The 19,330-nt window shown below is 39.5% G+C and overlaps 2 protein-coding genes across 2 annotated transcripts in view; both read right to left on the bottom strand.

Moving 5' to 3' along the window:
- SYTL4 (synaptotagmin like 4) overlaps window positions 1-19,330 on the bottom strand; it is a 107,899-nt gene that overhangs the window by 77,163 nt on the left and 11,406 nt on the right. The window lies entirely within an intron of this gene.
- Window positions 11,575-12,206, bottom strand: LOC122896732 (transcription factor BTF3 homolog 4-like). Its single transcript, XM_044234785.1, is given in 2 exon segments — window positions 11,575-12,000; window positions 12,002-12,206. Coding segments are annotated over 2 exon segments (522 nt in total). The 5' UTR covers window positions 12,176-12,206; the 3' UTR covers window positions 11,575-11,652.

The following is a 19,330-nucleotide window of genomic DNA, read 5'->3' as shown; positions in this document are numbered from 1 at the left end:
ATTAAGTCCTCACAAAAATCCTATGGTGCAGATACTATTATTACTCCCATTTCACAAATAAAAAAACTGAGGTACAGGGAGATCAAATGGTTAAGTCAAGATTTGAAGTCAGAAAGTATAGCTCCAGAGTCTATGTTCTTAACTAGTTCTCTATACCGCCTCTCAGTGATAAGCAAATATATCAAATAGGACTTGCTAAGAGGTGAGCAAACTGGTGTTTCAATTATCATTCTTCACCATTCAACTCCAATTTATATAGTAGAATTCTAGAGATTAATTGGAGGAAGGAAAAGAGGATTTTTTTAAAGGGAAGTAAAAAGCACTATGGTTCCTCTCCTCAAGCCAAGTAAACACATCCCGATTAAACCTTTCAAGAAGGTTTACTGGCATCTTACTTCCAGCCTGAAGGTTTATTGTACTACAGAAATATTTAAGCCTGCCCGTGTGGCCACTGGCGTAGAAAGAGTCCATGAGGGAACCTCACCTATGTCCTGTGGTGTCTGGAGAAGATAGAAACTTATGCTTGACTTTAACCTGAAGAAATCTAAAGACAGAAGCCAGGTTGAAGTTGTTGACAGAGGCAAGGCAAAGAAAAGTATCTAGACTTCCAAGGAACCATATTTTCTATTGGCCAGATAGTTTCCTCGAAGTGTAGCTGGCAACTCTAGCAGAAGAATGACCATCACATGAGAAGGAAGTTGTGTGGGAAAACAGTCAGAAGATACATTGTTCTCATCATGGAATGGTTTGGGTAGAGGTCCCCACTAGGAGGATGTGGAGTGAAGGGGTCTCTAAAGAAACCACAAAAGCACAGCACAATAAAAACCAGTATTGGGGGGTGCCTGGGTAGCTCAGTCATTAAGCGGCTGCATTCGGGTTACGTCATGATCCCAGGGTCCTGGAATCAAGCCTCCTGTCTGGTTCCCTGCTCAGTGGCGAGCCTGCCTCTCCCTCTCCCTCTGCCTGCTGCTTCCCATACTTGTGCTCTCTCTTTCTCTCTATCTGTCAAATAAATTAAATTTTTTAAAATTAAAAAAAAATAAAAGCCAGTATTTGAACATCAACCTCACAAATGGTATTGATAGCCAGAATACACCAGCTTCAGTGAATTAAGCCTCTTGTTTTCCCTCTAAGACTCTCTCTCCCTACCCAATCGTCAACCCCAAAGAAGCAGCAGAGCAAGTAGGGGATGAGGTGCAGAAAGGAGAATGAAAGAACAACCCCCTTTTCCCCTAGAGATACATGGGCTCTCTAATCAAGCTGTACCAGAGGTTGGGGGCTGGAGGAGAAGCTTTAAATTGAATGTGAGATGGAAATATTTATTCTGAACAGTTTAACTTATTTTTAATGCCAGTGAATTAAACCATTGTAAATATCTGGGAATAGCCGTGAAGCAAAGGGGTTACATATATAACAAAGGAATGTGATGTGTTGTTAACAAAAACAAAAACAAAGGTAAAGAAATAGAGAGTGAGAAGGGTGATATTTTATACACTCAAAGAAAGACTCTTAGAGGAGGTGAATGAAGAAACAAGCCATGGGAGTATCCTTGCCCTCATCTCTTTTCAGATGTTCTCCTTAGATGATGTCATTCATTCCCATGGCTCCAATTTCCCCTGATGACTCTCAATCTTATAACTCTATCTTAAATTTTCTCCTGATCTTCAGATTCATATATTTGCCTACCAAATATCCCCACCTCAATGATCACAACCACCTCAAATTCAACTTTCCCAAACTGAAACTTCATCTTCTTTCCAAGCTTCTGTCACCAATGTTTTCCATCCCAGTGAATAACGCTACATAATCTACCTAGTAGCACTAGCCAAAAACTGTCCTCCTATCTACTTAGACCCCAGATCCTGTTGCTCTCACCACCTAAATAGGTCTTGATTTCCATGTCATTGCCATTACTCAGGCCATATCATCTGGATTAAAACAATAACCTCCTAATAAATCCCCCTACTTCCAATCTATTTTTCACACTACTGCCAAAGTAATCTTCCCTAAATCCAAATTGGATCATGGAAAAACTCAATGACTCCTGGTAGTTCTCAGAATTAATTCTTTAACACTGCTTAGAAGAACTTTCAAGATCTGCTTCTTATCTAGCTTAATAGGCCTTCTTTTCCCACCACTTCTTGTTCTGGAGTGCTCTTCTCCCAGTCAATCTAAATGATTTGCAATTCCCTCCAAACCTCAAATTCTTTTACATCTCTTCCATCCTCCCTTTATCTTTTCCATACTAATACTTACTCATGCTTCAGCTCAAATGTAATCTTCTGGAAAGCCTTCCTTGCACTCTCTGGGATGGGTGCCCCTCCTGTAGCGCTCACTCCAGTGTTCTCATTGTTCAAGTGGCTGTTTCTCCCACTAAAATGTGAGCTCCTCAAAAGCATGACCTATGTTTTATGACTCTTTGTATCAATGAGCCTCGCATATAAACTAGGTTCTCTTTCTAAATCTAGACTGTTCCTCTGTCTGAACTCTTTTTTCCCTCATTCTTCCTTGTCCTTTGAATTTTCAATCACTCCTAAAGATTTCATTTGTCTTCCTTATAGGATGTTTGTATGCCAAACAGGTAGCTGATTTGATTCTCCTAAGACTGGTAACAATGTTAAACGCCCCCCCAGGGGACATTTGGTAATGTCTGGTGACACTCTTGGTTATCACAACACAGGGAAGGTATGCTACTCGCATCTAGTGGGTAGAGGCCAGGGATGCAGCTAAACATCTTAGAGTACAGAGAACAGTGTCTCACAGCAAAGAAATATCTAGGTGAAAACATTCATAGTGCTAAAGCTAAGAAAACCCTGCCCGAGGACAAGCAAAGCCTCTCGACAAAGATGTACTCTCTAACTTTGTTACTCTTGTACTGAATTATGGAGCTGCCTGTGATATTCAGTCCTGTCTTCTGGGGTCTAAGATAATGAAGAGGAGGAAAAAGAAGTAATAAAGATAAAGTTCTTGTGGGCTGGGGTTTCACTTAATCTTGTTGGATGAGCAAAAAAGTACATATGAATGTATGCTAAAACCCATATTTGGAAAAAATGCACAATATGGTGAGATGGCCCATTCTACAAATGGCCCAAAGGGCTTTAACTAAATTCAGAGAACTGTTTAGAGCCACTATTTTTGACTCAAGCTAAATACACTAGACAAACTTCTGTACAAGTGGAAAAGGAAAGAGAAAGCATTTGTTGAGCTATTTTTATAAAGTGCTTTATATGCATAATCTCTTTTAATCCTCACAATAGCACTATAAATTGGGCAATTTTATTATCTCCATTCTACAGATGGGGAAGCTGTGGCTCAGAGAAGTTAGGTAACATTAATTCTAAGTGAAGGAATAAGTCCTTAAATCCAATGTCCTTCTATTATACTATGCTAAGATGATCCTATGTTTAAGGCACATAAAAATCAAGTTCTCAAGGCAGATGATATCTTCTAATACTTACAACATTTTGTTCGCTTCTGTTAAACTTTAAACTGTTTAAAACTTTAAACTGCTTCTGTTAAACTTTAAAAGGAAAACAATATTTTGGCATCCACTCTAAAACCAGTTATCTCTTTGTTTGATTCTCCCTACTTGAATAAGACACATTTTCCTTTGGTGTATTTCCATTTGGAGGCACTGTCGTCCAATGAGATCATGTCTGAGCTGGGAATCAAAAGTTACGAACTGGCGGGGGGGTGGGAGGTTGGGGTACCAGGTGGTGGGTATTATAGAGGGCACAGCTTGCATGGAGCACTGGGTGTGGTGAAAAAATAATGAATACTGTTTTTCTGAAAATAAATAAATTGGGGGAAAAAAAATCCCACTTATCACATCGCAAAAAAAAAAAAAAAAGTTACGAACTGGTAAAATTAATCATATGTACTTGAAAAAAATGAATGTGGCATTTATCTCACTATTCTTTTGTTTCTCATCCACAAATTTTGATTATGATAAACAATAGACTATGATAGGTGATATATCCCACATTTGGCCTTTCTAATGGCAACTTCAGGGTCCCTTCTCAGGCCCAGACCTACTTCCTAGCCAAAGGCCTCTGGGATTCAGTCTGTCTTTCCCTCTTTCCAAAAGTGTTGTTATCCTTTCTATCCCCTCAGAGTTCTCATCAATATTCTCCTTCTCCCCAGGGCGCCTGGGTGGCTCAGTGGGTTAAGCCTCTGCCTTCAGCTCAGGTCATGATCTCAGGGTCCTGGGATCCAGCCCACATTGGGCTCCCTGCTCAGCAGGGGACCTGCTCCCCGCCCCTCCCCCACCGCCTGCCTCTCTGCTTACTTGTGATCTCTGTCAAATAAATAAATATAATCTTTTTTAAAAAAGCTTTATAAATATTCTCCTTCCCCAATTCTGTAGAGTGGAAAATAATCTCAGTACTCCAGAAAACAATCAGAAGAGTTCTTTTTTTTTTTTTAATAAACATATATTTTTATCCCCAGGGGTACAGGTCTGTGAATCGCCAGGTTTACACACTTCACAGCACTCACCAAAGCACATACCCTCCCCAATGTCCATAACCCCACCCCCCTTCTCCCAACCCCGTTCCCCCCAGCAACCCTCAGTTTGTTTTGTGAGATTAAGAGTCACTTATGGTTTGTCTCCCTCCCTATCCCATCTTGTTTCATTTATTCTTTTCCTACCCACTTAAGCCCCCATGTTGCATCACCACTTCCTCATATCAGGGAGATCATATGATAGTTGTCTTTCTCCGCTTGACTTATTTCGCTGAGCATGATACCCTCTAGTTCCATCCATGTTGTCGCAAATGGCAAGATTTCATTTCTTTTGATGGCTGCATAGTATTCCATTGTGTATATATACCACATCTTCTTGATCCATTCATCTGTTGATGGACATCTAGGTTCTTTCCATAGTTTGGCTATTGTGGACATTGCTGCTATAAACATTCGGGTGCACGTGCCCCTTCAGATCACTACGTTTGTATCTTTAGGGTAAATACCCAGTAGTGCAATTGCTGGGTCATAGGGTAGTTCTATTTTCAACATTTTGAGGAACCTCCATGCTGTTTTCCAGAGTGGTTGCACCAGCTTGCATTCCCACCAACAGTGTAGGAGGGTTCCCCTTTCTCCGCATCCTCGCCAGTGTCCGTTGTTTCCTGACTTGTTAATTTTAGCCATTCTGACTGGTATGAGGTGGTAGCTCATTGTGGTTTTGATTTGTATTTCCCTGTGCATCAGGGTTTCTCCCATCCAAGTACTACCAGGCCCGACCCTGCTTAGCTTCCGAGATCAGACGAGACCGGGCGCGTTCAGGGTGGTATGGCCGTAGACTGCATCAGGGTTTCTGATCTTGCTGTTGACTAAAGACTGTTAAAGCTGAGATCTAGGATAAGATCTGACACAGATTAACTCACATTAAATGTTGAATGAGTGACTGTAGTATATACAATATATTTCATTTTAGCCATTCTGACTGGTGTGAGGTGATATCTCATTGTGGTTTTGATTTGTATTTCCCTGATGCCGAGTGATATGGAGCACTTTTTCATGTGTCTGTTGGCCATCTGGATATCTTCTTTGCAGAAATGTCTGTTCATGTCCTCTGCCCATTTCTTGATGGGATTATTTGTTCTTTGGGTGTTGAGTTTGCTAAGTTCTTTATAGATTTTGGACACTAGTCCTTTATCTGATATGTCGTTTGCAAATATCTTCTCCCATTCTGTCAGTTGTTTTTTGATTTTGTTAACTGTTTCCTTTGCTGTGCAAAAGCTTTTGATCTTGATGAAATCCCAATAGTTCATTTTTGCCCTTGCTTCCCTTGCCTTTGGCGATGTTCCTAGGAAGATGTTGCTGCGGCTGAGGTCAAAGAGGTTGCTGCCTGTGTTCTCCTCAAGGATTTGGATGGATTCCTTTCTCACATTGAGGTCCTTCATCCATTTTGAGTCTATTTTCGTGTTTGGTGTAAGGAAATGGTCCAATTTCATTTTTCTGCATGTGGCTGTCTAATTTTCCCAACACCATTTATTGAAGAGGCTGTCTTTTTTCCATTGGACATTCTTTCCTGCTTTGTCAAAGATTAGTTGACCATAGAGTTGAGGGTCTTTTTCTGGGCTCTATATTCTGTTCCATTGATCTATGTGTCTGTTTTTGTGCCAATACCATGCTGTCTTGATGATGACAGCTTTGTAATAGAGCTTGAAGTCCGGAATTGTGATGCCACCAACTTTGGCTTTCTTTTTCAAGAAGAGTTCTTTTTATGTAGTCTTTTATGTCATTGCTAAGCTAATCCTTCCCTTACAGGGAATCAGAAGAAAGCAAGGATTGTACAACTTTGTTTTTATTATTAATTATTAAATAATTATTAATTTTATTATTTATTATTAAGAGCACCACTGAAGACTATTCTAAGACCATATCTAATGCTTCACAGGAATAGTGGTTTAGTCCCCTCTTCCTTCTCCTAAAATTCTCTTTGTTGTTCTTCTTGCATTCCTGCTTGACAATCTTGAGATTCTTCTTAATATGTAGCCAAAGGTCTGTGAGAATGAAGCTTGACAAAAATAAGATGTGCAGGCAGTTACTAGGATGCTTCAGCAAATTTGTTGAATCCTGGCACTCATTTTGAGCAAACAAGTTTACTGAGAGTCCACTCTTCCCAAATACCTTTCTACTTGAAGCTCAGTAAACATTTGACTAGCTCACCTCAACATTAACTGAAAAGGTGCTACAAGATTTCTAAAAGGCACATATTCGACTAGCAGAGTTAACGTGAAGGTAGTCTTCTGTTTTTAAATAGGAAGATTGGTTCTCTCTGTACTTTAAGTCCTACAATTGGCCTATGACAGATTTTTCACATGATATCTCTTTCTTTAGGTCTTTAAAAAAGCGGGTTAGGCCGCTGCCTTCGGCTCGGGTCGTGATCCCAGGGTCCTGGGATCGAGTCCCGCATCGGGCTCTCTGCTGAGCGGAGAGCCTGCTTTCCTCTCTCTCTCTCTCTCTCTGCCTGCCTCTCTGCCTACTTGTGATCTCTGTCTGTCAAATAAATAAATTAATTTTAAAAAAAAAGCAGATTCATGGGGTGCTTGGGTGGCTCAGTTGGCTAAGTCTCTACCTTTGGCTCAGGTCATGATACCAGCTTCCACCTTCAGCTCAGATCATGATCCCAGGGAACTGGAATGCAGCCCTGCATTGGGCTCCCTGCTCAGCAGGAAACCTGGTTCTCCCTCCCTTTTGGCCCCTCCCTCTTCTTGTGTTCTCTCTCTCTCTCTCATATAAAGAAATAAGTAAACCACTTTTTTAAAAAGTAGATTCACACAGGATCTGTTTAGAGTGAAACTAGAGGCTTGAAGAATAATAGAATAAGAAAGAAAGTACAAACAAGAAGGATGATATATAAATTCCATCCTTCTATTGCTACTGCTGACTCTCCAGAGGAGGAAACTAGTAGAAAGCTGATGCTTCAGTTGCTCTGAAGTAGTGAGACAAAGAGAGAAGACATTCCCCAGGAAGAAAAGTTGTACTTTGACACCAATCAGCTAGCTCAGAGTAACTCTACTGTGTGTACATCTCTGCCTGTGCAGATTCCCCTTATTTGTGATCTATTTTATAGACTCAGTCTAATTTATAAACTTGATGACAAAAGGGTTGATTATCTGGGGTCAGCATAACACTGAGCAGTGGAAAAGCAAATATAGGGGACAGGTACAAGATGTTCTACACATACATAATAGTGTAATTTTTTTTTTGAGGAGACACAAGAATCAAATAGCAGGGATTTTGGGCTCTTCGGATTCTGAGGGAAAACAAAATGACCTTGGCATCTAGAAAATAAGCTCCAGTTCTGAAGATTGAAGTTATTACCCACAATAAGATTAGATTCTATCCTGTGGGAACACATTTGTGTTCTGCAGTTAATTTGGGATTAACCTTTTCAGGGCTGCTGAAGAATTAATTGGTTCTTAACATCTCTCTCTCTCTCTGGGCTGGCTGCCTTAAGCTCTAGAGGTTTCCATGTATTGCAAAGGAGCTTTGTACAGGGCAGCCAGCTGTGCAACTGTAGCTTATTTACCCATGCTTCTGGCTTATATTCCTCTGAGTGTGAGAACTGGAAAAGGCAGCCCCTCCCAGAGAGCACACAAGCCCAACCCAGCACAGCAGGACTTGGAGTGGGTGGGGTCCATCCAGTGCATCAAATATGACAGTCCAGAAAGGGGCTGAATTATGAAACCACTCCAGGTCTGCTTCCTCCTCCACTGTGTTTCTCTTTTCTTTAATTGCTCCTGCCTTGTACATACTACCACCAATGTGGGAAGTTGTGAAAATTCTAAAAGCCCAAGAATTCAAGTTAGCACTGCTTCAGGAATTGTGAATGTTTTAGGAAATATAAACTTAGTTTAAAAAGGTGTTTATTAAAATGTTATCAGTGGTAAAAAAAAATGTTATCAGTGGTTATTTCTGTAGAGGGGAATCACTGGAAATTTTATTTTCTCTTTGTGGTTTCCTAAATATTCCATCAGGACCATGTATTACTTGTATAGATTTCACTAAACTTCTTTTTTTGAAAAGTAACTTTCCTAGATGAGTCATTTTTATTTCCCTGATGCTCTATCTCTAAGCACTGTAGAACACCCAGAAAGTGTACAGAAAAACACCCAACTGGGGAGTTCTCCACTTCCAGCATTATTGTTATTTAATCATGGAGATAAAGCAAAGGATGAAGATACAAACAGACTTTATCAGCAGGGCTCCGACAACAAAATAATTCACTTAGATGGCCCAGATTAATAGAGTTTGTGAAAAGGCTATTTACTCTGAGTGGTCAGAGTCATGGGAAGAAACAGTGAATTGTAAAGTATGAATGGGAAACCATTACCATCCCTAGAGCCAAGGGGTCAGGGAAGTAACAGAGTTACCAGAGCCCAGTGAGTGCCAGAACCATGGAAGCTAAGCCCAGTAGGTACTCCAGTTGTACAGGGATGCAACTATTGCCAGAGACATAGCCAGAGCAAGGAGGGAGTGAGGGAGAAATACCCTGATTCCCTTCTCTTCCTACTATCCAATCTTTTACCATTTCAACCCCTTTACCAAACCCAACTACAAGCCAACATGCAAGAGAGTCAAGAATATACAGTCTGCAGGGATAAACCTCCTAGGTCACAGAACGAGGCTCACAAGAGTAGAAATTGGATGGGAACAAGAGCAAAGAATAATCAGCAAAGTCTACCATTCTTATTCCTCAGAAATGATTCCTATCTTTTGTGCATCAGAAGTGATTCCTGTTTTTTGTGCAAAGGAAGAACTCTCTCATCTCCAACAGAGGAAACACAAAATCTATGACAATATATCATCATGAGGTGATGTTGATTCAATTATATTCCTATCTGGAACCTAAATTATAACATTAGCCACCACCAGTACTCTTCATCAAGGAAGCAAGGAAAAGGAAGTGAGAAAGAGATAATTGATTAATATAAAATATTCATAGTCTTTACAGTCTTTTCAATAAATACCCTGGGGCAATTGTCAGACAAGATAGTATTTAGCCTCCTCTAAATCCACGTTCTCATGTTCCCCAAGTCCATGAGCACAGTTAGATCCCAACATAGCACAAATTAGAGAAAGCCTTTACCCCAAAAGACTCATCAGACCTCCCCAGCCTGTATTGGCAAGAGCATAGAAAGCATATATGGAAGTGAGTTTTAAGAGTGTTGACCAAGAGGGAAGAAATATAAGACTTAATAGGGTAAAATTCATTGATGTACTCACCCAGAATTCAAACTTTAAAGTGTTGACTAAAGCACTAAAGTGAATGGTAATGGTCTGTTAAATTGGCTAATCAAAGTCTAGTAATTGATTCAGTTACAATTTTTTTGTGTGTGTTCTTCCTGAATTCATCGTCTTGTGGTTCTTAAAAAAGATGGAGTTTTTCACTTGTTTTTTATGGAAGTTTCCAACATTGTTTTAATTATTGTGGATTTTGTATTATAAGATTTTTCCCCATTCCAAAATGTACTGGAAGGATGAGTAGAGTTAGGAAGGTTTTTTTTTTAATCTTCTTTTGTTATTTTATTACTGTTACTTTATTTTGTAGTTAGGTCCATATATTATATAAAACAGAACAGGAAAAATGAACAAATTTATAAAATAAACTGAAGTGTCTGGATGAAAAAAATACAAGAGCTTTGCCTTCTTGTCTATCGATCTCTTGATATGTTGTTGGTCTTGCACTTTAGATATCAAATAAAGATATCTAGCTTGAAACAAAAGTAGATATGATACAAGGTTAAGCCATAGTTAGTTTGCTGGTGGGCCAGGAAATGATAGATTTTCTAAATCTTATCCTTAAATACTGGCTATAACATTATCATCAGACAGCAAGAGGGAAACTTGAATTAATAAATGCAACTTACCTCCAAGTCCTCTGAAAGGAGGTGAAAAAAATAAATACTGTATTTTACCAGTGTTCTCCAAAAGCATTACTCTAAGCATGCAGGAGGATGCTGTGAGCAGCTACAACAGTGAGATCCAATCCAGAGGTAGGTTCAAGACCAAGAGTTAGGAGAGTGGTTGACGAAATCCTCCTGGGGCCAGTACCATTTCATAGAATGACCATTTGTTCTGGGGAATGAGTCTATGACCTATCTTTTTCTGATTCAAAAGGACATTCCTAATTTTAACATTGCTGAATGTAACGGGCATTTTTGTACCAGCTATTAAGAACAGCTAGTATAGAGGATAAGGCTGGCATAAAATTATTTAGCAAGCACATGCTAGCTATTCCAGTTTGAAGTCTACCAAACTATAAAATCAGGGAGTAAATAAAAAGTTGAAGATGGAGTTGTTGTTCCTCAGGATGAGAGAAAAATGTCTTACCAAAAGAGGGATTAGGCACTCACTTAACTCTATATGGAGAACATCCTTCTCAGGCTAGGTAGAAGATGAGGAAGAGCATTATCAAAGGCTGACCAGGCCACTGGGAGACCAAAAGGAGAGTGAAAAAGGATTTAGGAAGAAAGCCAGAAGAAAATCTTCTGGGTCTGACTAGGTAAGTGAATCTAAGGCAATGTACCAAAGATATGATATCCACTATACCAGCATGGAGCTGGTGACAAAATATCTGAAGACATTTTAAACCCAGAAAAATGTATAAAAAAATATGTTAACAAAGCAAATTAAAACCAAACCTCCAAGGGTAAAATCTCCTCGGATCTGAAATCCAAGGTACTCACTTTTCTAATTCAGTGCATTATTGGAAAAAAATAAAAAGTAACAAATGTAAAGATTTGCTTTATTTTCTACTGGGGGAAGAAGGAGGATAAATAGAACTGTTTTCCAATTTGCTCTCCACTGTATACACACATACCCACACGCATACATACACATACACACATACACCAAAAATACCCCAACAAAAAAACAAAACAGAAAACTGAGAATCAAACACCAAAACACCCTCAAACTGCACCAATACTTCGTATTTTGACCAAAAGAATAGATCCTTGGAGGAAGTGCAAAATGCAAAATCAAATGACCGAAAAATGCTGAACAGCATTATCAATATACAAAATATTTATATTACTGAACTAGTAACAGTTGATATTCTCCATGTCTGTAAAACTTTGGAACCACATAGCTGATTTGTTAAATCTAGTCCATGCCAGTTTCCAAACTCCAGAAAAAATTTTAGTTAGCTTCATTCTTTGATGCCTCATCAAAATTTTCTATGAGATTTGGAACATCATCATCCTCTTCATCAATGTCTTCTGGTTTTGGTGCTTTGCTATCCAACACATGCCGTGGGAACTGTTCAGCTAAGTTCCTAAGACTTGTTAAGCTGTCAGCACCAAGCTGACTTAATATTCCAGGTAGCATTTCTGTGATTGGTTTGGCTTCTGCATGACCAGTAATTGCAAAGGTGTTAGCAGAAAGGGAAGCTTGGACTTTGGGATTGTTGAAATGAATAACTGTCCCACCATCTTTAATCATGTTCACCTCTTCAATACCAGCTATATTATTCACAGCCAGTTTTTTTTAGAGAACTCTGGAGTTTTTTGTCATCAGCTGTAGCTGTTCTATGTACCACCTTCTTCTTTCTGCGAGCTGTACCCTTGCCCCCTATCCGGACCTGAGCCTGAAGTTTGGCTAACTTTTCTTGATTCATGCTGTTGGTAAATCTGAAGCAGGGAGGGTCCTCCAACAACAGCATGCGGCAAGAGCAAGATGGCTGCCTCAGTCGAGAAGAGTTAGGAAGTTTGTAACCATCATGATATGGACAGATTTGGTTAAGAATCCTCAATAAATGTTAAAAACTAAAAAAAAAAAAGCCTAGACTCAGAGATGGTCTGCAGTCATTGATGTCAAAATGCCTGAACTTCTCTGACATCCTTTAGAAAGAATCCAAAGGTTCAGAGAAATGGATGTAATGGAATGGATCTACCCCTAACAATACCTCCTGGTATTGAAGACACATACAATACTCCTCTCACCAAGGCATTTAAAACATGCACTGATGTCCTTCCTCTTCCTTCCCATTCCTGAGAAATTCCCTTTGAAAGCCATTTTCTGGGGAGAGAGCAACGGAGGCATCTGGAGGGCAGGCAGTTATAGTCTGAGTGAGGTAAGGGAGGTATGGCATAAGTTTATGGAGCCCTAGTAGGGTACGGAGGGCACCTGTGCAGATATGGAGGCAGTCTAGCATGGAGTGTCAAAGCCAAAATAGGGAGAAGAGAGAGTTCATGTAGAGGGGTGACCAGACATAGGGTGCTGGCACATAAGTAGAGTTAGGAGAGTATCCATACTAGAGGTCAGTCTAGTATAGGGACTCACAGCCAGGGCAGGGCGAGAAGGGCATCCCCAAGGAGGGGTGGCTTGGCATGGGCTATCAGAGTCCAAGGACAGTGAGGAAAGTGTCCACATGGAGTGAAGGGGGCTGTGTGGTATGAGAAATGAAAGCCCCTTGCAGAGGGAGTGGTCTGATGACAGTGTCAAAGCCCAAGTAGAATGAGAAAGGTATTAATGGGAGAAGTGGTCTGGCTGGGATATCCCAGCCTAGGTGGGATTAGGAGGGTATCCACACTGGAGCACAACTCAGCATGTGAAGTTAGAACTGGGCAGGATGAGGAAGGCCTACAGAGTTGCAACTTGGCATGCAGTATAAGAGCCCAAGTAGAGTAAGAAAGATGTCCATGATGGCAGGCAGGCTCATACAGGATGTCAGATCCTGAACAAGGTGAAGAGTGCATTCATGAGGGTAAGGTGGCAACCTAAAGCAAGGTGTCAGAGCCCAAGCCAGGCAAGGAAGGCATACATGCAGTGGTAAGGTCTGGAGTGAGGTGTCATATCCAAGAAGCGTGAGTAGAGTATCCATGAAAGGGAGAGACTTCCTGGAGTGTGATGTGATAGTCCATAGAAGATGAGGACAATTTCCATACAGGTCAGGAAGCAGCCTAGAGAGGGGTGTTTGAACTCAAAGAGAGTTAGGATGATGCCTCCAGAAGAGGTTGCCTGACGTGGGGTATCAGAGCCAAAGCAGTGTAAAAAACAAAAAAATCCATGTGGGAAAAGAGACAGCCTGGCATTGAGGGTTTAGAACCTGAGTAGGGAAGGGTGTGAAAAGCATTTCTGCAGAGGGGTGGTCTGGCATGTAATGTCAAAACCTATGTGGAGTTAAGAGCACATTCACACAGTGGAAGAGGGGTGGGGTAGGCAGTGTGCAACATCAGAAACTTAATGGGATAGAATGGGTATGCCCACAAAACATAGCCTGGTGGGCGCCTGGGTGGCTCAGTGGGTTAAGCCGCTGCCTTCGGCTCAGGTCATGATCTCAGGGTCCTGGGATCGAGTCCCACATCGGGCTCTCTGCTCTGCAGGGAGCCTGCTTCCTCCTCTCTCTCTCTCTGCCTGCCTCTCTGCCTACTTGTAATCTCTCTCTGTCAAATAAATAAATAAAATCTTTAAAAAAAAAAAAACATAGCCTGGTACAGGGTGTCAGTGGCCAAGAAGGATAAGGAGGGTATCCATGCAGAGAGGTGGCCTGGTATCAGGTGTTGAAGACAGAGTGTGGTTAGGAGGGTATCTCCATAGAAGAAGAGGTAATGGAAGAAATGCAGATTACATGCACATGGCCTAATGAAATTATGAAGGATAAATGAAGCCAGGTTTCTCACTGTCAGAGAAGAGAGTTACCAATATGAAAGGAAAAAGACTAGAATGAGCCTTGTGGTATTGGGTTGGAATTGAAGGTATTGATGAGAACTCATGGTTTTCAATTTAAAAGTAAGTGTAAAGGCACCTGGCTAGATTAGATAGGACAGCATGCAGCTCTTGTTCTCAGACAGTTGTGAGTTTGAGCTCCATGTTAGGTGTAGAAATTACTTAAAAATAACATCTTAAGGAGGGTGTATGATCTGATGATCACTGGGTATTATACACAACTAATGAATCATTAAACACTACATCAAAACTTAATGATGTACTACAGGTTGGATAATTGAACTTAAAAATCAATCAGTAGAAACAACAAATATATATACATACAAATACAGAGGTACCTGGGTAGCTCAGTCTGTTGAGCATCTGATTCTTGGTTTCAGCTCAGGACATGATCTCAGGGTCGTGAAATTAAGGCCTACATCAGGCTCTGCACTCAGCATTGAGTCTGCTTAAGATTCTCATTCCTCTTCCTCTGACTTTTCCCATACTCACACATTCTCTTTCTCTCTAAAATAAATAAATCTTTTCACCAAAAATAAATAAGTGTAGATATAAATGTGCATATGTATACACACATTTAGATATGTAGACAGCTAAAGAAATAAATACACACACACCCCTCTACATACACTTCCTAGCTGTCTGCTGAGAGGACCTATAAGCAATGATCACACATAGTACCCAGATATTCTAAATACTAGTTTCTGCTAAAAGAAATCAGAGCACCTTGAACAAGTGTTTTATTGCAGGGGTAGACAGGAAAATGATAAAATAAGCCTGGAACAACTTTTGTTCCAGACAGTAAGGAAGCAAGAAAGTGCTCAGAGACTGACAGGGCATATCAGAAGGACAAACAAGCCAGACTGAAGGGACTCCTGCTGGCCAAATCAGTGAAAATCTGAGCATCAGATGAGAGTAAAAAGTTATTGAGATAAGATAGGAAACCATGAGTTCATACTGATATAAATAAGTAAATAAACTTTTTTTACATAATTCCTAAGTATCTCCTCAAAAAATACTTACCAATTACAAAAGGTGAAAGGATGAACTTTACAATGAAGAAGCTGGCAGATACTATCTTAATCAAGTGATCAAAGTGAACAACATTAGTTAGTAATAGAACAAGTATAAATCAATTACTACCAATGATGACCAGTCTAGAAATTACTTGATTTTCTTGATATCCCAATATAATGGTCCATTCTATTGATGATATTATGCTATATGAACCCAGTGAGTAGGAAATAACAAAGAAACAAATGTCTTGGTGGGACACATGTATTTTAGAGGATAAGGGATAAACCTTGGAGAAGTTCAAGCACCTTCTAGTTGCTGAAGTTCTAAGTGTCCAGTGGGTATGGAGTATGTCTGTATATTCCTTATGAAATAGGATATAACCCCCTGCACTTGTACCATCTACCATAAAGAAGAGGGAAAATGCCTGGTGAGTCTCTTTGAATTTTGAAGGCAATATTTACCATACTCGATTATGCTGCTCTGACCCATCTACCAGGAACCTTGTAAGGGTGCACTTTTGAATGAAGCTCAGAGCAAGAAACAGCTTTGAAGCAGGTTCTGATTGCAGTGGAAGTTGATCCAGCCCTTGGGTCTTATTGGACCCCAGCAGACCCAATACTATTCTAAATTTCATGTCTATATCAGGCAGAGAAGTAATATGAAAACTATGACAAGCCACAGCAGGAATCACTGTAAAAATCACTATGGCTTATGAGTAAGGCCATGCCCTCCTCTACTGCTAACTGCTCTGCATTTGAAAAATAGCTACTGATTTACTATTGGGTCCTGATAGAGACTGAACACCTGACCACAAGACAAAAAGTGACTATACAAATCACACTTGTCTTCATGAACTGAGTGCTATCTGATCCACCAAACTATAAAATTTCTCACACAAAGTAGCATTTTTTAAAAGATAGAAGTGATGGAATTTCACATCCAGAATGACATATGGGGAGCACTGTAGATGCACTCCAGAAGCAAGTATAACTGATGAAAATAATTTTAAGAGCCAACCATTTAAAGTCCCTGGAAATTGTTATAGGGTAAACAGTAAATATAGAAACACTTCTTTAAGAAAACCTACTAAAACTCAGTAAGAAATCCAAGAATCTGTGGCAGTCCAGCCAAGACCCATTCCCCTCCTCCCCAGCCCCAGCTGAATTAAATGGGAGCTCCACTCCAGGAAGATGCGGCCAAAAGGAAAAATCTCTCTAACCTCTTGCTCCAAAACCAGGGTTACCATATTTCACTGGGAGAAACAAGCCAGCACATTTCATCCCATTCCACTCCAAGCTGAAAAAGCTAATTTCTGGTGAGTATGGCGAAGAAGTTGGGGCACCCTGCCTTTATCCAGCTCCTTCTCAGAGCAGAGGTTCTGCACCACACAGAGCAGGCCAGAATACTGGGGCCCTAATTGCCCTTGCTCCACCTCACTCTAAAAGTAAAGTCTCCACGTCAGAAGAAGAAAACTGATAGGACCAGAGGCTTCTGTATCCAAACAGTCCCCAGAGAATAGCTCAGAGGTTTTGTTTTTTGGTTTTTTGTTTTTTGTTTTTTGTTTTCCCATCCTATGGGGCAAGGCAGCCAATAATAACAGAGGGCTCCAAAGTTCTCCTCCTAGGAACTGACTTAATTTAAAACAGAATGTGGGGCAGTTCAAGACTAAGGGTGGTTTTGGAAACAATGGACATTTTGGTAGTAAGCAATTAAGAGAAGACTAATAAATCCATGAAAGCAACAAGGTAAACTCTAGGCCAACAAATTTACCAGAAACAATGAGGGAAATAGAAGGCTAAGACTCTGAAAAACAACCTGAGGGGTTTGAAGTGGCAGGGGGGTGGGAGGTTGGGGTACCAGGTGGTGGGTATTGTAGGGGGCACGGATTGCATGGAGCACTGGGTGTGGTGAAAAAATAATGAATACTGTTTTTCTGAAAATAAATAAATTGGAAAAAAAAAAGAAGGCTAAGACTAACCCTCCAAGGTCAGAACAAACTTCAAACATGTGCCTCAAAAACTATCCCTACAGAGGAGCTCAATTTTAATTGGATCAAACTGTAGAGCAATTTATGCCCCAGAGCATTGTTTAAAACAATAGAGCAGTGAGGCAGGCAATAGTGGAGTCTGGGGCGCCTGGGTGGCTCACTGGGTTAAAGCCTCTGCCTTCAGCTCAGGTCATGATCCCAGGGTCCTGGGATCATGCCCTGCTCGGGCTCTCTGCTTAGCAGGGAGCCTGCTCCCTTCCTCTCTCTGCCTGCCTCTCTGCCTACTTGTGATCTCTGTCTGTCAAATAAATAAATAAAAATCTTAAAAAAAATAGTGGAGTCCAATAACTGAGTGTGATACCAACAGAGATAGTCCTCTCAACAGAAAGAAGAGGGAGAGATACATTTAAAGACAACACTGCTGAAACACATGTTCAAGTCTGCACTATCTGACAAGCAACATCAAAGGCTTCACACTGCATGGAAAATATACTTTATTAAAATAGTCTAATCAAGATATTAAACATATAAACAAGCAAACAACAACCAAGACAAACTAGAGGGATGGGGAGGGAATCAATATCCAGACTTGTTACCATATATTACCTAAAATGTTTTATTTTCAACAAAATATTATGAGACATGCAAAAAAACAGCAAAGAGTGACCCATATATAAGAAAAAACAGGCAATAGAAAGTGCCTGAAAGAGTGATGAAGATATTGGATTTAACAGAAAACAACTTCAAAGTAACCATTATAAATATGTTCAAATAAGTAAAGGGAAATCATGCTTAAAGAAATAAAGGAAGGTTTAGTGGCAATATCACATCAAATAGAGAATATCACTAAAGAGATAAAATTATAAAAAAGAACCAAATAGAAATTCTGAAGTTAAAAGTACAACAATGTAAACAAAAAATTTCATAGAAGGATTCAACAGTAGATTCGTATTGGAAGAAGAAAGAATCAGCAGACTTGAAGACCAGTTAATAGCAACTATATAATCTGAATAACAGAAGGAATAGAGCAAAATAAGTCTCAGAGAAATGTGGGACTCCATGAAGAACACCAACATACACATAATGGGAGTACTGGGAGGAGAGGAGAGGGAGAGAAGCAGAGAAAACTCAAAGAAATAGGCTTAAAATGTCCCAAATTTGCCAAAAATGTAATTGTACATACCTGGGAATCTGAACAACAGGATAAATGCAAAAAGAAAATTCACACCAAGGTGAATTATGGTAAAAATGCCAAAAGCAAAAACAACATGAAAATATTGAAAGTAACAAGAGAAAACCAATTCATCACATACAAGGAAATCCCATGTGAAACAATGAAGGTCAGAAGGCTGTGGAATGACATATTCAAAGTGTTGAATGAAAAAAAAAAAAACTATCAACTAAGATTCATGTATCTTAAAAAATTTCTTTCAAATGGTGGTAAAATAGTCCACAATAATGAAAAACAGAAAATTCATTCCTAATAGATGTACCTTATAAGAATATTTAAGGAAGATCATCAACCAGAAAGCCAGTGACCTCAGACAATAATTTAAAACCACTCAAAAAAATTACTAATAAAGGCAATTATACAATTATAAAATATTGTATAATTGCTTATTTCTTCTCCTTTCTTTTGTAACTTATTTTAAAAAGCAATTACATAAAAACAATTTGTATATAATTGTATTGTTAAGTCTATTACATACAGTAATATATATGGTAACAATAGCACACAGGAATGGGTGGGAGAAAAGCTGTATGTATTGGAGTTATGAAATGACACTCAACTATAACTCAAATCCATAGAATCAAGTTAAGACAATGAGAAATGATACATAAGATGGTTAATACAAATTTTGTGAATGTATACTTCCTCTCCTTTCTTTTCTTGGCTTCTTTAATAGATACAAAATGATAAAAAATACTAATTATAATAATGTGTTGTTGGTTTGTAACATATAAATATTATAACAATAATGGCATAAAAAGGGGAAAAGTGGAAATAGAGCTATATAAGGCTAATGTTTCCATACTTATTTGAATTGTTACTATAAATTTGAAATAGATTCTTTTTTTTAAGATTTTATTTATTTATTTAATAGACAGAGATCACAAGGAGGCAGAGAGCCAGGCAGAGAGAGA

This window comes from Neovison vison, chromosome X, assembly GCF_020171115.1.
Source record: "Neovison vison isolate M4711 chromosome X, ASM_NN_V1, whole genome shotgun sequence".
NCBI lineage: Eukaryota > Metazoa > Chordata > Mammalia > Carnivora > Mustelidae > Neogale > Neogale vison.
Note: the sequence above shows the minus strand (reverse complement) of the source record. Positions and strands in the feature narration are given on the sequence as shown.